The following is a 21,694-nucleotide window of genomic DNA, read 5'->3' on the forward strand; positions in this document are numbered from 1 at the left end:
TGGAGAGCGGCGGCGCCCGGCGGCGAGGCGGGCGCTGCCGGCCGGGACTCGGGCAGCGCCCACCAGCCGCTCCGCCCCGGGACAGCCAGCATGAGCAAGCCGGCCGGATCAACAAGTGGGTACCCTGGGGGCCGCCGCGGGGCTCAGGAGCGCAGCCCGGGGAGGGCGGGAGGGGAGGCCGGGGCGGTCCTGCAGCTCCGAGCCCGGGAAAGGGGAGTCCGGCGGCGGGTGCGCGTTGGCCCAGCTCCTTGCAGCCCGCGAGTCGGGATGCTTCGTGCAGAGGGAAGAAGAATTTCGTTAACCTCCGGATTGCTTGATTGCCCAGCCACCCCCCCTACCCCACCCCACCCCAGCCCACCCCAGCCCACCCCGCCTTGGTAGGGTGGGAAGGTTGAGACCCCTGCAGCCCACCGGGCCCCCGAGTTGCCTCGGCCGGGCCGCCAGGTGCGGGGAGCGGGGGGCGCGACGGGGGCGGGAACTAGGCCGCAGCTCCAGGCGGCAGCACAATAACACGCTCGCTCAAAACTCCGAGCTCCAGCGCGCAAAAGCAACTCTGCGCAAAGCGGATTTGAATGGAATGCTTTGCACCCCGTTTCTAGCTATTTCAAATAATCCTGCAAACTGGGAAGCCGAAACAATTTAAAAGTCACATTTTCCTTAATCCTAAATCCGCGTAGGTCATAACTGGGGAATTTAAAGTATGGCGAACCGCTCCAGCAAAGAGGGGACCAAATCCCTAATCCCAAGGATTTTTCGAGCGGGAGCTCGGCAGAGGCAGGAGTGTGCGGCCTGTTCCCTTCGCGGGCTTCTCTCCTTCCTCAAACTTGCCTCGCTGGTGGCTCCCGTTCGGGGTTCAGGATGCCGAGCCCCGGCGGATCCCTAACCGCCCCTGGACGCCACAGTGCGGGCCTGAGCCGTGTGCGCGCGGGCAACTCCGGCCGAGCCTGCCCAACCTGAGCGCGGAGGCCCGAGCCGCCGTGGGGCGGGCGTTGTCGCAGGGCTCGGATCTCCCCGGGGCATTTCAGTTCCCGCCTTCCGGTGGCCTGGAGCTGCCTTTCCGGGGCCCGAGGCTGGGGGGTGGCCCCTGTCGCAGTCCCCACACCCCGGGGTCCTCTCGCCTCCCTTGTTACCGTGGCCCATAGCATTTAGGGTGCTCCTTGCTTTCCTCCGACCCCCCCTCCCCTCCCTGGCCCTCATTGTCCTGAGTCTTTGAAAGTTGGGAGATTCCCAGATACTTCTGAGGACCCATGATGATCAAGTCCCACTCAAGTGGGAAGCAATTCACGTTGTCCGTTGGCTTTGGTTTGGGTGGTACCATTTTTGAAATTCAAGTAAAGTGAACATGAACAAAAAAACAGAGAGAGAGAGAGAGAAGGAGAAATGGTAAAACTAGGGCAGAGGGAAGACAGAAGGAAAAACTTTGCCGCCGCCCCAATGGGAGCCGACCCTTGCGGAGGCCTGGTGTTTTCAGTTAGCCTCGGGCCTACCCCGGGCCTTGCGGCTGGGGGGTCTCTGGGCAGCGAGGTGGGCTCGCTTTTTTGTGACCCGCGTTCTGGGGTGTGAGGTCCTTGCAGGAGGCGCAGAAGGAAACCTTTTCTGCTGCATTCTGAGCCTCTGTTGGAAAAACCAGAGCCCGCGGGCTTGGGCAGGCCTCCTGGCGGCCTCGCCCTGTGACAGGCCTTCCCTAGAAGTCAGGAGCCTCGGGCTGGTTGGCCCACTTGGGGTGCTGAGTCGCCGGGGTCGGTGTGGGGTCAGGGGGAGCTTGAGAGGAGGCCTCGGGTTAGAGGGAAGGGCTGGGCGCTAAGCTGGGGTCCCTGGGGGCCGCCCCAGCTGCGGTGGACTGGGACTCCGGGTGGCAGGGGGATGGGGGAGGCTGAGTGACTCGCTGGGGGGACTTGGGAGCTCTCCAGCTTCCCAAGAGCCCGAGTTGGGCCTGGGAAGCCCGGGGCCCGCCGCGGGGTCGGCCTCCGCTGTTGAAGTTGCCGGGGCCGCAGCAAGGCCGCCCCGCCCGCGGCGCCGGGGCCTCCCGGCCGTCCCCAGACAGGTGGCGGCAGCCGGGCCCCGAGACTGCGGCCCTCGGGCCCCGGGCGGCGAGGAGGTCGGCGCGCAGCGGGCGAGGTCAGGACCGGGCCGGGCCGCGAGGTCTGCAGCCCCCGCCTCGCTGGGTTTCGCACAGCTGGAGGGCAGAGCGGTGTCACCCGGGAGCCCCGCCTGGGTGGTAACGAGACCCCGGCCAGTCACCCCTGCAGCCCAGACTAACTTCTTTCAACAGCCTCTGATGGTAATTACAGTAATCGAAGCTGCCATATATCTTTAGGCAATTATGACACACAAAAAGCCCCGAGGGGACCCCCTGGCGAGGGAAGTTAAGAACGGTTTTCCAGCCTCAGGAAACTCCCGCCCGCCTCACGTCGGAGCTCGCTCGGTTTGCTAAATGAGAGGAGCTTTGCAACGGGGTCAACCAGCTTGTCTCGTGACCCCAAGTCACCTTAACGTGGCTGGGTGGCGGAGGCCGAGGCGCACACCCGCTCGGGCCGGAATTGCGGCGTCTCCCTCCTGTGCCCCGCCCGGGCCGGCCGGCCTCTGAGCTGCCCCGGGGCCCGGCTCGGAGCGCTGCGCCCAGGCCAGTCGCGGGGTGACTGCGGAGCCCCCCGCGCCCCCCACCGCCGCGGAGGGGTCACTCGCGCGCCCTGGTCCTCCCTGCACCCCGGGGGGTTCTGCAGGGATGTGGTGCGCCCCCGTGCTCCTGTCTGGATGGGAAGGGGAGGGGAGAGCCACCCCCGCGGCGCCTCCTGCGCGCTCCTCTTGGCACCATCGAAAGTGCCCCCGGGCAGAGGACAGCTGGGGCGACAGGACTGCCGAACCCCAAACCCGGACCCCAGCTCTGCCAGAGGGCGCGTGTCGTGCTGGGAAGGATGGTTGCAAAAGAAGGGAACCAAGTTGACTGTCGCCCGGGATGCAGCAGGGCTGGGCCCCGCGGCTGCGCGGCTGTGGGTTCCCAGGGGTGCAGAGCCAGGCCCCGGGGGTGAGGCCCAGCCCCGCTGCGGCTTCGCCCGGCTCCCTCCAGCCGCTTCCTCCCCCACCCCCAGCACAACCTCTCCTCCCACCCTTCGCGGAAAGGGGCGCAGAGGCGGTGGTCGCCGCGCCTCGCGCCTCCCCCACCGGCCTTTGTCGCCGTCTGAATTCCCATGCTACTCTTTTTGACGGGTCACTGGTGGCTCTATAGGCAGGTGCTACGGCGGGGTTGTAATTACCCCGGCCGAGCTTGGTCGTTACGGGACCCCCACCCCCACCCTGGCCTCTGGGCTCTCCCGCTCCCCCCTCCTCCCCGGCCCCCAGCAGCTCTCCAGGGCCTTGCTCAGGGATTCGCGCCCTCCCAGGACGCCTCGGGATCCGCCACCAGTTTCCACTCCTGAGACCTGGTGGGGGGGTGGGGGGCCTCCACGTGGCAACCTCGCCTCCTCAGTCCCCCCCCAGGCCCGGGGTTGGGACTCCCTTCCCCGCACCCCAGCCTGAGCGCTGGGGGAGCAACTGTCCAGTTTCACCGAGGCCGAGGCCTGCAGGCCGGACTCTGAGGCCTTGGGTGGAGGAGCCACAGGGAAAAATGTCATGTAAAGAAGTTAATTATGACCGTCACCCTATCATCAAAGTGTTGACACTTCAGCACTTGGTTTGCCAGAGGACAGATTTCTAAGTCCCTCCGCATCCCTTGAGGCTTGTTGGACTCTTGAACCTGAGAAAATAGTTGCCTCCCTCCCGAATTTGGGAATACTATCCTCTCCCTGACGTTCCCCCAAGGTCTGCAGCCACTCCGGCCTTGGGGTGGGGGGGGGGTCCCAAGGAAAGTTCTCCTAAGCCAGGCGACAGTCGAGGCCAGCTGGGGTGGAGGACAGTCTAGAGACACCAGCTAGATCCTTGAAAATATCAGCCTCCCACAGTGGAGGAAACGCAGACAGGAGGGGATCCACCCGGGACCTAGTGAGAGGAGGTAGGTCTCCGAGGCCGAACTTGGGGAGTGGAGGGAGAAGGGGGTGGCCTTGCCGGGGCCAACCTGCCGAGGCACCGAGCACGCGTCACTCCCTCATTTGCTCAGCCCGGTGCTAGTTACTTTTGGGGGGAACATGTGTGTTGTGTTGTGTGTGTGTGTGTGTGTGTGTTTTCCTAAAAGAAATAATTTCTCCAAAGCGATCCACTAAGCATTTTTTAAAATAGGTAAAGCGAAAGTTGGGCAATTACCACTACCCTTATTATCATTAATAATCCTAGTATTAGCATTACAATAATAATCCTAATAATAACAAGCGCCCGGCAGCTCAGAGAAAACTCGATTGCCTTCCAGCTGCCATCCCCGGTTCCAGCCGTGTTTGTTTTTCTTCTTTCCCCTTTTACATTTCAAGTTTGTCTCCTCGCGCGCTAACAACTTTCTCTGTTAAATGCGAGAGCGGGGGAGGGAGGCGGCCCAACTTTCCCGGAGCAGAAAGGCAGCGGCGGGCCGCGCGGCCCCGGCCTGCTGTAATCTTTTATTCCAAAATGGGTCTCGGCGATTAGAAGAGACCCAAATACATGTAGCGGTGCATGAATAATGCTCATTGTAGGAAACTGACACTTGCTCAAGGAAAAAAAGTTTGGCTATAAAATCACTTCATTATTTGCTTTTACCGCAGCTTCGGTGCTAATCCCTTCAGAGGTCAGATTGCTTAGCATCTCTCTCCCGCTCCCCTCGCCTCCCTCTTCTCCGCCCTCCTCTCCCTCTCGTCCCTTCCCACCCCCCCACCCCCCTTGCCTGTCTTTCCTGTGATTTCAGGCCGTATCTTAGATATCCCCTGTAAAGTGTGTGGCGACCGCAGCTCGGGGAAACACTACGGGGTGTACGCCTGCGACGGCTGCTCGGGGTTTTTCAAACGGAGCATCCGGAGGAATCGGACGTATGTCTGCAAATCTGGAAACCAGGTACCTCGGCCGGGGCTGTGCGCCCGGCTCCCCTCTGCTGCCTCCCCCTCCTTTGTTCGTGCCCAGGCCTCCTCCCAGGTTCCAAGCTGCGGAGGGAGGACCCAGCCCTGACCTCTCCCTTCCTCTCCCCTCCTTCCCGCCTCGACTCTCAGAGGCCCTTTTGCTGGGGACAGGGGAGGAAGAGGTAAGGGGAGATACCAGAGTCTGCGGAGGGGAGGGGGGCATAGCTGAAATCTGGGCTCCTCCCTGAGCACGCACACCCACTCCGCTTTTGGTAACCTTCTCACAGACTTGGACACTCACAATGGCCCACACCCAGTGGCCTTAAAGCCAGCTCAGGGGACCTAAGGAACTTTAGAACCTAAACCACCCGGGAACCCTGGAGAAAAGGCTCTATTATGTCGCCTGCGCTCTAACCCTCCATTCCTAGCAGCACCCCAAGCTCGATGCCCTGACCACTGCCTGCCACGGCCGAAGTAAAAGGCCCAAGGCATCCCAGGCAAGGTTGTCACCTGAGGTGAGCGTGATGATTTGGAACACGGAGGACTTTCAACTTTGCAGAAGCAGGACTGCTCTGGGACTGGGCAGTGGTGCTTTAGCACCCATGTGACTCTAGCTAGCCCTGGTCAGGAGAGGGGAGAGTGGCAAGAAGAGAAGACTCTCGAGGAAGGGGTCTCTGAGGTCCTCTCCAAGGTTCTCATAGGTTCCCTTTCTCTGTTTAGAAGATGTGCCTGGTTGGTTGTGTTTTGGTCTTGAGAAGGCATAACTGTCTCAAAGAGACAAGGGAGTTAGAGCGTGGGCTGAGAGTGAGCCAAAGCTTCCAGAAAGAACAAGTAGGACCCTCGACTCAGTTTCCAGCTCAGCGGTAGGCTCATTTTAGGGAGATCAGCCTTTTGGTCCCACGCTGCCTTCTCCGCAGCCTGGCACACAGACCCTCAGCACAGAAGCCACCACCTTGACTTCCAAGAAGACCCTGGAGGGTGTATCAGTCAGAAGTCATCCTTTGGTAACCAAAATGGTAACACATCTTCACTAATTAATATTTATATATGATATATGAATATATATACATACACATTGTAGCTAGCAAATTACTTTTTCTAAAACAATGTCTGCTCACATCCATTTCTAATAGATTTGAATTTGAATTATCAACAAAAGTTAGAAGATACTTACATTTGGATAAGTTATTTTGAACTCCAGCCCTGGTATCTGTTTAATCGGGTACACAGCTCTGTATCAGTTTCTAGCTCACCACATGGACACAGCACGTTATAACATGCAGGACTGTCTCCCTGTAGCCCCACAGGAATGGGGAATTACTGTGGGTCGTCAGATTTGAGCAGGCTTCCACTTAAATTACCTTTTAATTTTATGCAATGCACAGAATTGGGGAATCAAAATCTCAGATGTTATGCTTGATATTTTCAAAGGGGTTGGCTATCAATTCGAACATATTGATGTCAGTCCAAGTCCTTGTAAAGGACTGATAATAGACTCATCAGGCTTGGTGTCCTCTCCTTGCAGAGAGAATAAATGGGCTGAGCTCAAGCACTCATCTTTCTCTCAAGCTTCAGATATTTATATACATATGATCTGATTTGAAGACACTCCTAAGAACAAATGAAGGCTTCCATTTTGCATTAGCTTGTTTATCAGAATACTAGGAAGATAACACTTGAGGAGAAAAATACGATTGCATTTAATAACAAGTTCTTTAAACCTCTTTACGTTGAGCTATTACACTGGCCAGCAAAGATGCCCTGAAGAATTCACTTAAAAAGCAAAAATTATTTCCTTTACCTCTTTTGTTTAAAGGTTAGGTAAGGAATATTCCAATTTATTATTAACAAGAATGAGAACATGGTTGCAGCCCCGGTGACTCAGCGGTTTAGTGCCCGCTTTCAGCCCAGGGCCTGATCCTGGAGACCCGGGATCGAGTCCCACATCGGGCTCCTTGCATGGGGCCTGCTTGGCCTGCTTCTCTCTCTCTCTGTCCCTCATGAGTAAATAAATAAAATCTTAAAAAAAAAAAGAATGAGAACATATAGAAATTGTTATGAATCTCTGCCCTGCCTTTGTTCTAAATACCTCAGCATATTTTAAATCAGAAGGTGGGATCTCATTAAATAAAGTGTATTCAGGTGTATAATTTTTTTGCCAAGGGCTACTTCAGAAAATGTGCCTACCCCAAATTCACGGTTTACGAACTTTATAGATTATAAAGGAAAATAAAAATACATTTATTTTATTCTCTTTCTTCCCACAGCACATGTAACAGTCGCAAATCCTATAAACCCAGGAGAGCACCAAACTTCTCACATACTTTTGATATATAAAATGCACATATAGATATGACTCTTTATGTAGCTATGTATATGTTCCCTCAGTAATAACACCTAACACTGAATAAATTCCATAAGAAAGTTCCTCTGTAAATCTCCTCTTCTGATAGCCAATATTTTTCCAGAAAATTGCATTAGTTAAAATATTTTTTCTCGTGCATCTCAAATAAATATTTCTAAGGCAGTAATTAGCTTTTTTCCCCCAATTATCATGCCACTGTTCTCAGTCCATATGATCATTTTGTCACACCGCCCATCACATTATCACCCTGCCTGTGTCCTATTTACACAGTGGGCATTTCTAGATTTTGCGAAGGCCTTGGGCTCTTCCCTTCCCATCCTCACCTCTCGTAGGCCTTGCTCTGCTAACTAACCACTGGGGCTTCTGCCACACTTTCCAGGAACGGCTGTTTCCATTAATTCTGGGCTGAGGCCAGCCCTTTAAGACAACTTTGACATGCTGATTATAAGGATGGCTTCAAGTACAAAGGCAAGAGTCAGGAGACAGGAGAGCGAAGAATAAAGGGAAGATATTTATCTGACAGATAAATGCCCCCAAAGTGACAGAAAGAAGTAGACTCAAGACCTGAAGGAGGGAGGAAGAATGAGCGGGAGGGGGGCGCGGTGGGGCTCGGCGGGGGCCTGCATCCTGCGGGGCCTGGTCGCTGTCTTCGGTCCTGAAAGTCTGGCCCCCGCGCTCCAGCCCTCCGAGCCCCCGGCGGCTCCGCTGCAGCTTCCCCTCCCAGCGCCGCAGCCCCGGGCAGACCAGGTGCTTTGACCCTCCACCTGCTTGGCCAAGGACTTGGCTTCCTCGGCCCACTTTCCCAGGGTCAGGGGCTGTTCTCTTTGAAGTAGCCCCGGGCATCCCGGCCCTCTCTCTACCTGGCCCTGCTCGTGCCCAAGGCCTTCGAGCTTCTCCTCAGACCCAGGCTTGCAGCTCTGGGATGGGTGACGGGGTCCATTCCGCCTCCACGTTTCCCCACCCCTCCACCCCCCTCCCATCCGGCGCCGTCTAGAAGCCCTGGGGGCCGCTGACCGCCTACGCTCTGTTCCAGGGAGGCTGCCCCGTGGACAAGACGCACAGAAACCAGTGCAGGGCGTGTCGGCTGAAGAAGTGTTTGGAAGTCAACATGAACAAAGACGGTAATCAGCACAGCTTTTTATTTCTCTAATGTTGGTTGACTACTAAGTAAATTATATGTACAGAAAATACATGGCGCTCCAATGCATGTAAATCATCTCCGCAGCAGTTGTTTCCAGATGCTGGGAATTGGCCTCGGACTTTCAGTCATACCCTTCCATCTCTCTGCATGAACTCCCCCCCCACCTCCCATTGAACTCCCTAGGTATGGCCCGAGCCCACATAGGAAACTTGCGCCCCACAACCACCCCCACCCCAGACAGCTCTGCTGGGCACACACGTGCAGTTTTCCGCCCCTGCTTCACGTCCTAATACCTCTTCTCGCCTCTCCTTGCAGCTTGTGGCCACCTCTAAGCCCGTTAACCTTCCGCAGGACCTCCCTGCCTTGATAGTCTCCGAGGGTGGAGATTGTGGGGACGAGGGGACTGTGTGGACGAGGGAGGGCAGAGACACAAGCCCGCCGGAATTTCCAGGCGGTCGGTGTTGGCTAATTCACCAAGATCCCCAAATCAGGAAAGCCATTGTGGCGATCTGGCCTTTTTCTCTCGGTTCCACAAAAAGGGGCTGGAGAGGCAGGGTGACGCCTGTGGGTGCCTCAGACACCCCCATATTCAGAAAGCTCTTAAACACACGCAGCAAGAACTGGGGCATCAGACGCTTCTCGGGCGAGAGCGCAGTCCAAGTGCGGGCCGGTGGCGGCCTGGGGCGGGGGGTCAAGGCCGGGGAGAGGCGTGGGGCCTCAGGACAGGATGCTCGGAGGGTGTGCCTTGGCGACGGGCCGGGCCGGGTGGCAGCTCCAGGAGGCACAGCGCCCACTGGGGAGACTCCTTCCTCGGCGGCGCAGGAAGCAGGAGGGAACGTCCAACCTGTTGAACTTGTGTATTGACAAGTTGTCAAGCTCCGCGAGCGGAAGATTGCCCTGAATTAATTTGTTTGTTTAAACTGTTGGCGGTAATTGTCACATCTCCCCTGCCTTCTTCCAGCACACTCCAAGACGAGCTCTCCCTCGTTGCATCCCCCCGCGTGTCCCAGCCCAGGGCCCTTTCTCCCCAGGAGAAAGGAGGCCAATCGCCTTTTCGGTGGGGGTGGAGGTGGGGGGGTCGTTGGCTGAGCGGGGAAGGTCTGTGCCCGCCTGGGCGCAGTGCTCCCTCTCCCCTTTGTCGGGGACAAGGGTACCTAAGTTGTCCCCCCAGAGGGTCTCGGGTTTCCCTGCAACCTCCCCTGGGTGGGGAAGAGCCCCTGACAGCCAGCGCACCTAGTCTTGCTGGAGGCTTGGCTATTATCGGGGCACTTGGGGTCGGGCTCCCCACGAAGAGCCCATCTGGAGTGGGGGGCGGCCTCGCCGCAACCCCTGTCCCTCGCTGCCTGCACCTCCCCAGTGACCCTGCCTGCCCAGACGTGGCGTTTGGCCTGGGAGCTCGGGAGCTCGGCAGTGGCCAAGGGTGGTGGAGCCTCCCTGATCGCGGGCATTCGTCCATCTGTCTGTCTCTGCAGCCGTGCAGCACGAGCGGGGCCCTCGGACGTCCACCATTCGCAAGCAGGTGGCCCTCTACTTCCGTGGACACAAGGAGGAGAACGGGGCGGCGGCGCACTTCCCCTCCGCAGCGCTGCCCGCGCCCGCCTTCTTCACCGCAGTCACGCAGCTGGAGCCCCACGGCTTGGAGCTGGCCGCCGTGTCCGCCACCCCGGAGCGGCAGACTCTCGTGAGCCTGGCTCAGCCCACGCCCAAGGTCTGTGTCCTTGCAGGCCCCAGAGGAGTCTGCTGGCTAGCGGAGGGCGGGGTGGGAGGCACCCATGTCTTCTGAGCTGGGATGGGGTCACCCTAAAGACAGAGAGAACTTGCATGGTCCTGGGTTGGGCTCTGCAGGGAGCTGTTGGCCCCGGGCTGCACTCTGCCCTGTTAAGCCAGAAGGGTTCAAATTTTAGTGTGTGCTACAGTCGCTCTCTGAGCTGGCTACAAATGTGGACCCCTTGGCCCAGTCCCCCAAAGAGTCCCTTTGCACAGGTTTGAGGTGGGGTCCAGGAACCCACATCTTTAAAAAAAAAAAAAAAAAAAAAAAAAAAAAAAAAAGCCCTGGTGTGAAGTCCTGGCTGAACAGAGAGGCATCCTAGGGATTTCTGCAGACCAGAAGAGCCCTTTTGTTTTTAGGAAAAAGGAGTTGGCTACCGCTGGCAGAGAAGAGTCCCCGTGGTGTTGCAGGTCTCAGGGATCTGTCTTCTTGGGCAAGGCTGTGGGTCCCTAATTCAACCCACAACACGTGGAGCTCACCCTGTTAGGACAATTTGAGGAAGCCGCCTAGTCTTCCACTTCCCCTGCACTCCCTCCTGAGATGCATGTATTTATACCAGGATTGAGTCTCTACTTAGCAGGGCCACAGCCTGAACCACTTCAAAAGGCTGCCACCTAGGGACTACCTTCCAAGCTTCCAGCTGGTACCTACCCAAAGCACCCACTCCAGGCCGCGAAGGGGAGGGCCAGCTGCAGCCCCAAACTGCAGGGAAGCCAAACACCTGGGCACACGCACAAGCACAATATTTAATATTGCTTTCTTACCCTTGATGTGTATAATAAGCTTGGGAAAGTAGTGTTATGAATATGTTGTCAGTTATGAATGGGAATGCTCTGTGAATGATTAAGATGTCTAATTGAAATATTTCCATAATATACTAATCCTTTCTAAAAATACTCATATGCATATTTGTGTTTGGGATGCCTATTAATTTATACTTTTTTCACATCTATTTTTATTTACACAAATGCAAGCAGCTCTTGTCTAAATTGGGAGACAGGCCTGGCACTTGGCTCAGTCGGAGGAAAATTTGCTGCAGGGGATAGAAAAGCCAGATGCCCCTCTGGAAGGAACAGGCCCCCAAAGACTGGAAATGGGCCTTTCCCAATGGTTATTATTTCTCAAATTCTATACATATAGATGTTTGTTTTTTTTTGTCTACCAACTGGCAACTGCATGTTTAAGCAGAACATCCAGATGCCTATCTCCTTCCCTATTCTAATTGGAAAATTAAAAGGTTGGCTCTTCTTGCAAAGCAGTGGTTTCCTCACTCCCTGGTGTTTCTCTTTCTTCCCCGCTCAGTACCCCCATGAAGTGAATGGGACCCCAATGTATCTGTATGAAGTGGCCACAGAGTCAGTGTGTGAATCGGCTGCCAGGCTTCTGTTTATGAGCATCAAGTGGGCTAAGAGTGTACCGGCTTTCTCCACGCTATCTTTGCAGGACCAGGTATGACCGAGAGGGCGCTGAACTCTTGGGGCAGGGGGCTGGGGAAAACCCACCCACAGTGGTTAACCTTATCACACTGGAAGTGACCTGGATAAATCAAGAAGGCCAGGCACCTGTTCTTAACAGCAATGAGGAAACAATTTTAATTAGCTTCCTACTATGGGTTCAAAATAATCTGGCTATGGAATCCTTACTAAGAAATATAATTATGTTATTTCAGGAAAGTTGGATCCAGTCTATGAAAAACAAATATACAAGAACACTATCTCTCTCTTTCTCTTTTTAGTTTAGTTGAAACATCAAATGTAATCACACATTTAAAAAAAATCCTAATATTTAAAATTTCTAATAAAACAGTATTTCTTAAGAATATTGGACCTGAAACAGATGATGAGGTATTCACCTGTAAGATTTTCAGAGCAAGTCTCATTATTTTATGTTCACAGCTTTATGTTTTCCATTGTGATACTCACAGCCTTAGGCACTAATTGATCAGCATGTAAGGTTATGGGGTGCACTGCACACTTCCTGCAGGCCAGGATCTCCCTTGATACTTTTAGAGATTTTGTAAACAAATGGGCATTGTGCATACTTCTGTGGTTGTAAATGACATTCAGAGGGAGAAAAATTATATGCTGCTAAAAATTACATCGTGCCAAAAGCCAGAAATTTTGTTGTTAGAAATATGAGAAACAGCCTCTGCTAGAATTTTTCTAATCTTAAGGGAAAGAGAGAAACTGACTGTTCGTAACCGTTGGCTATTACCGGTACATTCATGGAAATTAATGACAAATTTCTCAAAAGGCTAATAAGTAGTTTTGAAAGCAAGTGGTTTTTCTTTAATTCATTTTATACCTAATTAAAGCATAATGGTGCCCTTTAATATGAAGTATGTTTCTTACAGAGAGACCCAGCAATGTGCTCAAAACATTTAATCGTCTAGCATGGGATGGTCTTTTTTTCCATAGCCGGGACTTTCAGACATGGTCAGAATTAGATATCATTTAACCTTGCATTTTTAAAGTATTATTTTCTGTACCTAATGCAATAAACCTAAAAATAAAGCATTTTCAAAATTAAACCTTTTGGTCTGATTGTGATTTTGGTTACAAGCCTTCACAATTCAGCTCTTAGCTCCCGAAAGGAAATCCCTTCACATAAATCATCCAGAATTGGCTGGTTTTTGAGAGATTTTCCAAAAACAGATTTTTTTTTTCCAAAATAGTTAGGTTCTGTCTTTGACCAGGTTCTCTGATTGTCTCTAATCATTTGTTCTCTGTGTGTGTGTGTGTGTGTGTGTGTATGTGCACGTGCACACACACACATGGGTACGTACACTGGCTACTTTCTCTGAGCACAGGTATTTGTATACTCTTTAATACAAACAAAATTTACTTACTATCTGCCACTTAGCCCTTCGGTGGAAACCCTTCAACAACAAGCAAACTGCAATGAAGTGGAATCCAGTATATTAATTTGGAAAAGGAGCCAGATTTTCATTTTAAAATATTCAGTAGCACATTTTATTAGAATAAAAATGACAAGCACCTTGATGCTGTCCACTTATGAGTCTCAGAAAAATCAGGCAGTGAGATGAGGTAAACTCAGCACAACCCGATTAACATAATTACACCCTGATTTCCCTGCATGCCTCTTGGGAATTAGTGATCTATCTCTCTCTCTCTCTCTCTCTCTCTCTCTCTCTCTCTCTCTCTTTCTCTCTCTCCCCCCCCCCAGCCCAGCCCCCCAACCCTCTAGGAAGATGGGGGCCCCCCCGATCTGCACTCTCAGTCTATAATCCTCAACCCTGATAATATCAGCATTTTATATGAAAGGGCTCTGCCTGCTAAGCTGCTGGTGGCGTTTCGTAGAGCCTGGGTCTCTGGAGAAGTTTCTAGGTGGTCGGGGAATGAATAGCTGCAAGGACAAGAAGGGTAAACCCTTTACCAGAGGAAGCAAAGTTTGGGGAATTGGGATGGAGATGCTCAGATGCTTATCTATAAGCACCTTCTCAGAAATGAAAATATGGAAAATAAAGGAAAGCTGGAATATTCAGAGGAAAGATAGGCATTTAAAACACTTTTTAAAATAATGGAAATTTACATATTGAAATTGTTTATAAATTTATAAATTACACACTATATTATATTATACATCTATTGTATGACAGCTGATGCTTTTGGAAGATGCTTGGAGAGAACTGTTTGTTCTAGGAATAGCACAATGGGCCATTCCGGTTGATGCTAACACTCTACTGGCTGTATCTGGTAAGAATTGCACAATTTAATGACTTTGTTGTAGAAATTACCATAAAAATACATTACTGAAAAAAGAACAACATGTAAAGAATAACAAATTCCTGCTGAACAATAGAGTATACCTGTCATTTATAAATCTATATTTAAATGCAAATAATGTTGTTTTGTTGTATTCATGACTGCTTGCATTGTTATTTAAATGCAAATTACTGTGTTTGTTATCATCCAAGAGAAGATTTTATATTAACTTTCATACAATATAGCCAGTTTACATGGAATCAGATATCTTAGAGTGACAATTGAATAGATATTGATATGCAGAATTCTGTCAAAAATCAATATTAAATCACGAAAATGCCTTCATATTAGAGCATTTATTCCATATTTCTATTCTAGGCATGAACGGTGACAACACAGATTCCCAGAAGCTGAACAAGATCATATCTGAAATACAAGCTTTACAAGAGGTGGTGGCTCGGTTCAGACAACTCCGGTTAGATGCTACCGAATTTGCCTGTCTAAAATGCATCGTCACTTTCAAAGCTGGTAAGCCGATGCAAACCCAGTCTCTTCTACCTCCCCAGGTTTGCCACCTGGCTAATTCAGCCACCTCAGAGTCCAGACTGATGATTGCAAAAAAAGAGGTGATGGTTTTTAAGGGAGCTGATACTCTTGGGCTGGCCCCATTTTCCATGGTGGCGGCCCTACTTGTTCTCCTGCTGGGCCATTCGATTCCAGAGAGGTGCTTTCCCATCTGCATTGCATGTGCTGCTCATCATAGTTTCCCCCATCTTTGCTTCTAGTTCCTACACACAGTGGTTCTGAACTGAGAAGTTTCCGGAATGCTGCTGCCATCGCAGCCCTGCAAGACGAGGCCCAGCTAACCCTCAACAGCTACATCCATACCAGGTGACTCTTGTTTGCCTTGACCGTGTACTTAAGGAAATTGCTTCCATTGTGAATGTGTGAGCAAGCAGTAATCAGCCAGTTCAAACACTGTGGCTAATTATCCTGTTGCCCGCCAGTTAATATACTCTGTGTCCTCACCTATCTCGCAGGGTGGGTGGGAGGAGCAGATCAGATGTGATTATCAAAGTGAAAGCACTGCCAGACCCCTTATGGCTATCCTGGCGAAAAAAAAAATTGATCCATCAAAACATTTGAACGCATTTGTGTGAAAGGACCTCAGTATGGGCAAGAAAAAAAATGAAGGCCAAGGAGTTATGATATATTACTTAATATATCATGGTCATGTCATCCCAGAGAGGCCCCATCTTTAGCCCCATCAGACTGCTGTTTGCCTTGGGGGACTGGTATCTGTTGAGTTATCTTGAGTCAGGCAAGTTATCCATCAGGCAACTCTGGGCAAGCAGAGCCCAGTGGCAGAGGCTGTTCTTGGGTAGTTCTAGAAACTCTCAGCCATTGGGGCTCCAGCAGTGCTCCTCCTGGCTCACCAATGGACATGTCTACCAAGAGGTATAGACTGACTTTCTTTCTTTCTTTCTTTCTTTCTTTCTTTCTTTCTTTCTTTCTTTCTTTCTTTTTTTTCTCTTTCTTCCTTCTTTCTTTCTTTCTTTCTTTCTTTCTTTCTTTCTTTCTTTCTTTCTTTAAGATTGTATTTATTTGAGACAGAGAACACAGCAGGGGGAGCAGCAAAGGGAGAGGGAGAAGCAGGCTCCCCACCAAGCAGGGAGCACAACATGGGGCTCCATCCCAGGACTCTGGGATCATGATCTGAGCTGATGGCAGATGTTTCACCAACTGAGCCATTTTCAGGTGAAAAAAAGCAAGGCTTTTAAAGCGTAGTGGAACGCTGCTAGCTTCCTAGGTTAGGATTGCAGTGGATCTGAGGTTAGAATAGAGTTGTTTATTATTGTTAATTCTTAGATTGACCTTGAAAGGAAGTCCATGGAAGCCTGTCTCCATCATTTCAACATCACCCGCAGACTCTGTGCTGGGAGTAATTAAATTGAGTGGGTAGAGGCAGTTAATGCCTTCCTCACCTAAGGGGTGGGATACCCCTTCACTGGGGGTGATACCACTTCTGCTACGAATCTGCTTATTTCTTTAACAAATCCTCTTTTGAAAACTAATGAATGAAACCGTTTCCTGTCTGTGGAATATCACTGAAACTATGTTGAGTGATAGCGCACGTGTACGTGTCTTTCAAATTAAAGTGCTATGGCTTTAAAATTTTAAACCCATGTTAAATTTCAGAATGTATAGTAAGCTCTTCATATTTGTTCAAAATTATAAAATGGAGCAGTATATACTTTGGGCACTCCCTCACCCCCCCCCCCACTAAAAATTAACTTGTATATCATGACTAACCTTGGACATTTAGAATCATTGAGGTATGAAGAACATCACACTGAGAAGATTATGATACCCACTTATTGATTCAGTCAAGCCTTGCTGAGTACTCACTTCATGTGAGGCTCCCGGTAAACATTGTGGGACACCAGAAAGAGCGAGACACTCCCCCCTTATCATTGCGTGAAGTAGGCAGAAGTGTTCATTCAATTCATACCAGAGGACAGAGAAAAAGCAAAGTGGAAAGTGGGAGAGATGAATTCTAGGTGGCGAGGGAAAGTCAGGAAAGGCTGGGTAATGGAGGAGACAACCTGTGAGCCGATCCTTGAATGGCAGGACTGCAGGAGGGGAGAAGGATGGTGAGGAGAGCCAGGCAGGGGCTGGTAGAGGCACGATGGAGGTGCCAGAGTCCAGGAAGGGGAGCCTGATAGGGCCGAGCGAGCTTCTTCTAGGGTCACCTGAGAGAGTTAAACCACAGATTAACAAAAAGTCCATTTTAGGAAAATTGGCAAGTATACTACTTCTCCCCAAGCCTCGAAACAAGGCAATTATTCATTGAAGGAACACATTTGCTATTTCATGATATGAGCTATAGCTATAATTTAAATTTTTAGGGGGGGGAGAGGGGCACACAGAGGGGGGGAGAGAGAATCTCACGCAGACTCCACGCTCCATCCCATGACCCTGAGATTATGACCTGAGCTGAAACCAAGAGTCAGACACTCAACTGACTGAGCCACCCAGGCACCCCTATAAGTAATACCCATACCTGGAGTCGTACATAGGCCAAAACAGCCTATGCCTTATTTCTTAGCTCCTTCAAATCAGAGAACATTCTCCTCTATAGCACTTTCCTGTCTAGAAAAATAAAATGTGAAATTGAAATGAAAAGTCAATGAGCTAATACATTAATTGTTAAAATTGCAAACTCAGCTCTGTAGGCTACTTCTCTAATTGTCTAGGACATAAGGAAAAGGCGAGGGGGAATTGGCATTTCACACAAACTTTATGCTATAATTGAAGATCAAATATACAAATCTGCGACAGACACAAAACACTTATGCCTGAAAAGAAAACTTCCAGTTATTCATGCTAATGGATGAAATCAGGGACATAGATATTCTAAAAAATAATATTGCGTAGTTAGACTCTCTCTCTTTCTCTCTCTCACGCACACATACATTGTTATTGTTTCTAGGTAGTACAGTACTCCGCATGTAACAGACAATTAATTCGTGTTGACTAACCAGCCCCTTCCTAACTAGGAAATGAAAGAAGTGGGTGAGTAGGTGAGTGGATAATCCGCTTTGCAGAAAATCAAGAGTTAATGGTCTATGGATTCTCCTAAATCTATCCTTTTGAAAGTTACCATTTCCCACAGTGGTTCCTCACCATGGGAAACCTCCAGCATGTTGGATGAGTGCTGCACATATGGTGGAGGCTTGCCTCGGCCTTGTGGCCATAGGGTTCTTGCTCCTTGGCCTGACCCTGGGAGGGGAAACAGAGCAGTTGGAGAGAGTAACGTAGAAGGGAGACGTGGTGTCTTGGGATTACATCTCAGTAAACACAGAAGACACAATCAGCAAGGAGGGCAAATGATGGGACTTAGCTATTTTTTAAATGCAGATGAGCTCCAGACCACATCGTTAAATAAGGTCTGGTGGTCCTTGTCAATGGGTGATAATGAAGCTGGGCAGTAGAAGAGCCCAGTGAGGTCCCCAGAGGCCCAGAAAGAGTGATCAGCCGAGTATCCAGTTGAAGAGAGGGACTCCTGGGTGCCCAAAGCTCAGAGACCGCCATGAGAGTTGCTCCCCTGGATTCTCTTTGCAGGGTGGTCAGTCAAGCTCAGTGTTCAGCTGCCTTACTCCTATGAAGGAACGTTGATGGCTGTCGTTTCTAGCACCCTGTGGCCAGGGAGGGGTTAAACCTAGCTTGGTCACCAGTAGTTGTCCCTGGAGCTCAGTCCTCCAGGTGGCTTGTTGTCGTGGAGGGAGTCCTTCTTGTAGAATGTGTCGATACCTGATTCCAAACACCTGACTGGGGAAGCGTCGGGGCCGCAGTGAGGAAGTGGCTTACAGGCATCTAAAGGCAGCAGAAAAATTGAACTTGCACATCTGAGCACAGACGTATGTTGGACATCAAGAGAGGAAATTGTTAAGCAATTTCTCACATCTTTAATTATATGCCAATTTCATTGACATGAAAGTTGGATGGCACTACCACCCAACAGAACTTAGTCTTTAATTTGCAGGGTAATAAGGATAGAATTATTCCTGAGAGTGACTAAGTATAATGCCTGAATAATAATTTGGAGAACTGCTTAGAAAAGGAATGCATTTTTTCTGAGGGAACTAGGCTGATGAAGGTGCCTTGAAAATCAGAAAACGTGGTCATTCGCGCTACCTGTATTGTCACCAGTGGGGTTATTTCCTACCCTTTGGCGTATTATCATCTGACCTAGCTTAATACCAGGCTTCTCAAAATTATTATTATTTTTTTTTCTCCAAACAAAGTGCAACCCCCTTGTTGGCTAACCCAGAGACAGTCCGCACGTGATCTTGGCAGCATCACGGATGCTCTGCATGCCCCCCCCGCTGGTCAGCCTGTGGACCAAGGCCAGCAGCGCCCGGGGGGGGGGGGGCCCTCTGTGGCAGGGGGAGGCGGGGAGCAGAGACCTAGGCAGGACATTATGCGGAGGATGGGGCAAGCACGCAGCAGGAGTGTCCACGGGCCATGGATCTTACCTTGCTCTCCCGCCTTGTCCTCTTCCAGATATCCCACTCAACCCTGTCGCTTTGGAAAACTCCTGTTGCTTTTGCCAGCTTTACGTTCTATTAGTCCGTCAACCATAGAAGAAGTGTTCTTCAAAAAGACCATCGGCAACGTGCCAATTACAAGACTGCTCTCAGATATGTACAAATCCAGTGATATCTAAGCTCCGGAGTCCTCGCTTTGCAGGAGGGGACAGTATCTGATGAACTTCTACCCACGGAGAACAAGCCTCAACTAACAAACCCTTCAGGAAGCATAAATCTGGGAATGTGCAGCCTTTGGGGAGAAAAAAAAGAAAAGCCAATTGACACGACACCGTTCCAGTCGCTTTGACCCGCTGCCTCACCCGGGGTAGGGCAGCCCGGAAGGAAGGGAGGCGGCATGGGGCCACCTGGGCAGAGGGAACCCCCTGCTGCCCCGCCCGGGGAGGGGGGGCCCCGAATCGGGGGTCTCCGCAGGCCGTGCCACTCTGCCTCTTACCTTGGAAGACCGGGCTGGACTCTCGAAAGCTGAAGCATCGCTAGAACTTTCTTTTTCCCTTTTTAGCATATAAAGTTGGGTAACCAAATATAGCTCTGTGTATAACATCATACGGCAGCCTTCAGAACTATTTTATGTTGGAGAATTTATTTTAAAAAATAATGGTTAGGTTTTAAAATCAAAAGTTTTATCAAAAGTTTTTCTTCTATCGTAATACAACATGAAGTGGCCTTCAGAACTGAGTTAGCAAAAGGAAAGGTAGCTTATGCCGTGAGACTTGCTTTTTCTCTCTCTCTTTTCTTTGCCTTTCCTCTTTCTTTTGTTCTCCTTCTCCTTCTTCCCCTCCTCCTCCTCTTCCTCCTCCTTCTTCTCTTCAACACCACAGGCCAGGCAACCTGGTCAAAGGAATTGGTGGACGGAATTGAGATTCTCACCAGGACTTCAGGTTGGATAACATCTCAAAAATAGAAGAGCTTTACTGAAAGAACACAAGGTGAGGGAGGATGGATTAAAGAAAAAAAACAGCAAAACCAAATAAAAAAGTGGAGGTGAAGGATGAGGCACATCGCTGTCCCGTTAACCAAGTGCTGAAACCAAAGGCGCTGGGGGTCCAAACTCGTGTTTCAGCGAGTCACGCCAGAGTAAATGAACAGAGACATGATGCCCCAAGGAACCACAAGGAGATGAAGGCTAAAAGGTTTCTTGACTGATCCATTGCTAACGGCCTGAGACTCTTCAATGCCTTTCAGAAAACTGGTTTCTAGTAAAGCCTTGAATGCGCGCATGCACACACACACACACACGCACGCACACACTCGCGCACACACACACCGTCCTACACTATAAGCTGCTCCTCTGGTATGAATCTATACTTATGGAAATGTAGAAACAAACATTTAAAAATAGCTGCTGTACTTTTCACATTTTTGATTTATTAGGTACTAGCACTGAGGAAAAATATTCAGCACTTGGACTATCATAGGATGAGTAAAACTTTTCTTGTACAAAGTGAATTAACTGATTTGTGAAGTTAAAAGGTTGTACTCATTGTATTTACAAAGAATAAAAATATATTGGATTTAAAGGAACGCTACCTGAGTTCTTAGCCCCCCCACCCCCGGCTGGCTCTCACCCCCCCAGATACAAGGCGGCGGCGCAGCTGCTGTCAAAACTGACGAGCAGAGCGCTCCAGCCTGAAGAACCGAACCACAAAGGCGATTTCCCTTTTTTTTTTTTACAGTGAATCCCATTTGTAAAATGAATAAAGAAATAAAACATAAGATTCCGTTCTCTGCAGCTCTCCAATGTAATTGCATCTGTTAGAAAAATTGCTGTGTGGAGAAGAAAGACGCCGATTAATGGAGTCTTCATTCACTCACTCCTCTAACCCTCTTGCCAGCGTTTCAGTCCTGACCAGGAACTGGAAATCACTTAGTGATGGAAAAGATAAAGGGTGGCGATCTGTACGGGTGAGTAAGATGTGGAAGGAGCAGTAAAAGTGTGTTCAGAGGTGCCCAGCCAACCTCGGCGCACTTGCCCCACTGCCCGAGGCCAGTGGTGGGGGTCACAGGTGCCTGAGGTCAGTGGTGGGGATCACAGGTGCCCGAGGCCAGGGGCACCGTGGGCCCCCCCTGGGCAGCGGCTCTGGCAAGGCTGGAGCACAGGTACTTGAACCCGTGGCTAACATCGGCCTTAGACAGTGCACACGTGTGGAAGTTCAACCAGCCGGGCAGCACTCCTCTACTAAATCCGCAGGGAGGAGAGGTGGGTATTTTTGTAAAGATTTGATTTATTCATGAGAGACCCAGAGAGAGGCAGAGACACAGGCAGAGGGAGAAGCAGGCTCCCTGCAGGGAGCCCGATGCGAGACTCGATCCCAGGACCCCGGGGGTCACACCCCGGGCCGAAGGCAGATGCCCAACCCCCGACCCACCCAGGCATCCCGAGAAATGGGTATTAAAGAAAAGCAAGGTACTCAAAGACGAGTGCATGGACATTCCTTGCAACACTCTTCATGGTTGACAGTGAAAAACGTCCCCCAACGGAGAGTCGGGACATCGCGGTGTAGACAGCATTCTGCGTGAGGGGAGGAGTTAAAGCGAGTGCCCTAGAGCCCGTGTGTTCAATGACGGTCTGCGTTGTGCAGGTGGGTACCAAAGGATGCACACGGCTTGGGGTTCACGCGAGGTCGTACAA

At 50.7% G+C, this 21,694-nt stretch overlaps 1 protein-coding gene across 1 annotated transcript; it reads left to right on the forward strand.

Annotated features, from left to right (window-relative positions):
- NR2E1 (nuclear receptor subfamily 2 group E member 1) lies at window positions 1-20,582 on the forward strand. The gene is made up of 9 exons (XM_038554877.1): window positions 1-115; window positions 4,805-4,950; window positions 8,351-8,438; window positions 9,931-10,166; window positions 11,529-11,675; window positions 13,846-13,942; window positions 14,330-14,479; window positions 14,737-14,842; window positions 19,019-20,582. Exons 1-9 carry the CDS (start codon window positions 91-93, stop codon window positions 19,179-19,181), a joined length of 1,158 nt encoding a protein of 385 aa, XP_038410805.1. The 5' UTR covers window positions 1-90; the 3' UTR covers window positions 19,182-20,582.
- Window positions 20,583-21,694: the final 1,112 nt, after the last annotated feature.

Source organism: Canis lupus, chromosome 12, assembly GCF_011100685.1.
Source record: "Canis lupus familiaris isolate Mischka breed German Shepherd chromosome 12, alternate assembly UU_Cfam_GSD_1.0, whole genome shotgun sequence".
NCBI classification, from domain to species: domain Eukaryota; kingdom Metazoa; phylum Chordata; class Mammalia; order Carnivora; family Canidae; genus Canis; species Canis lupus.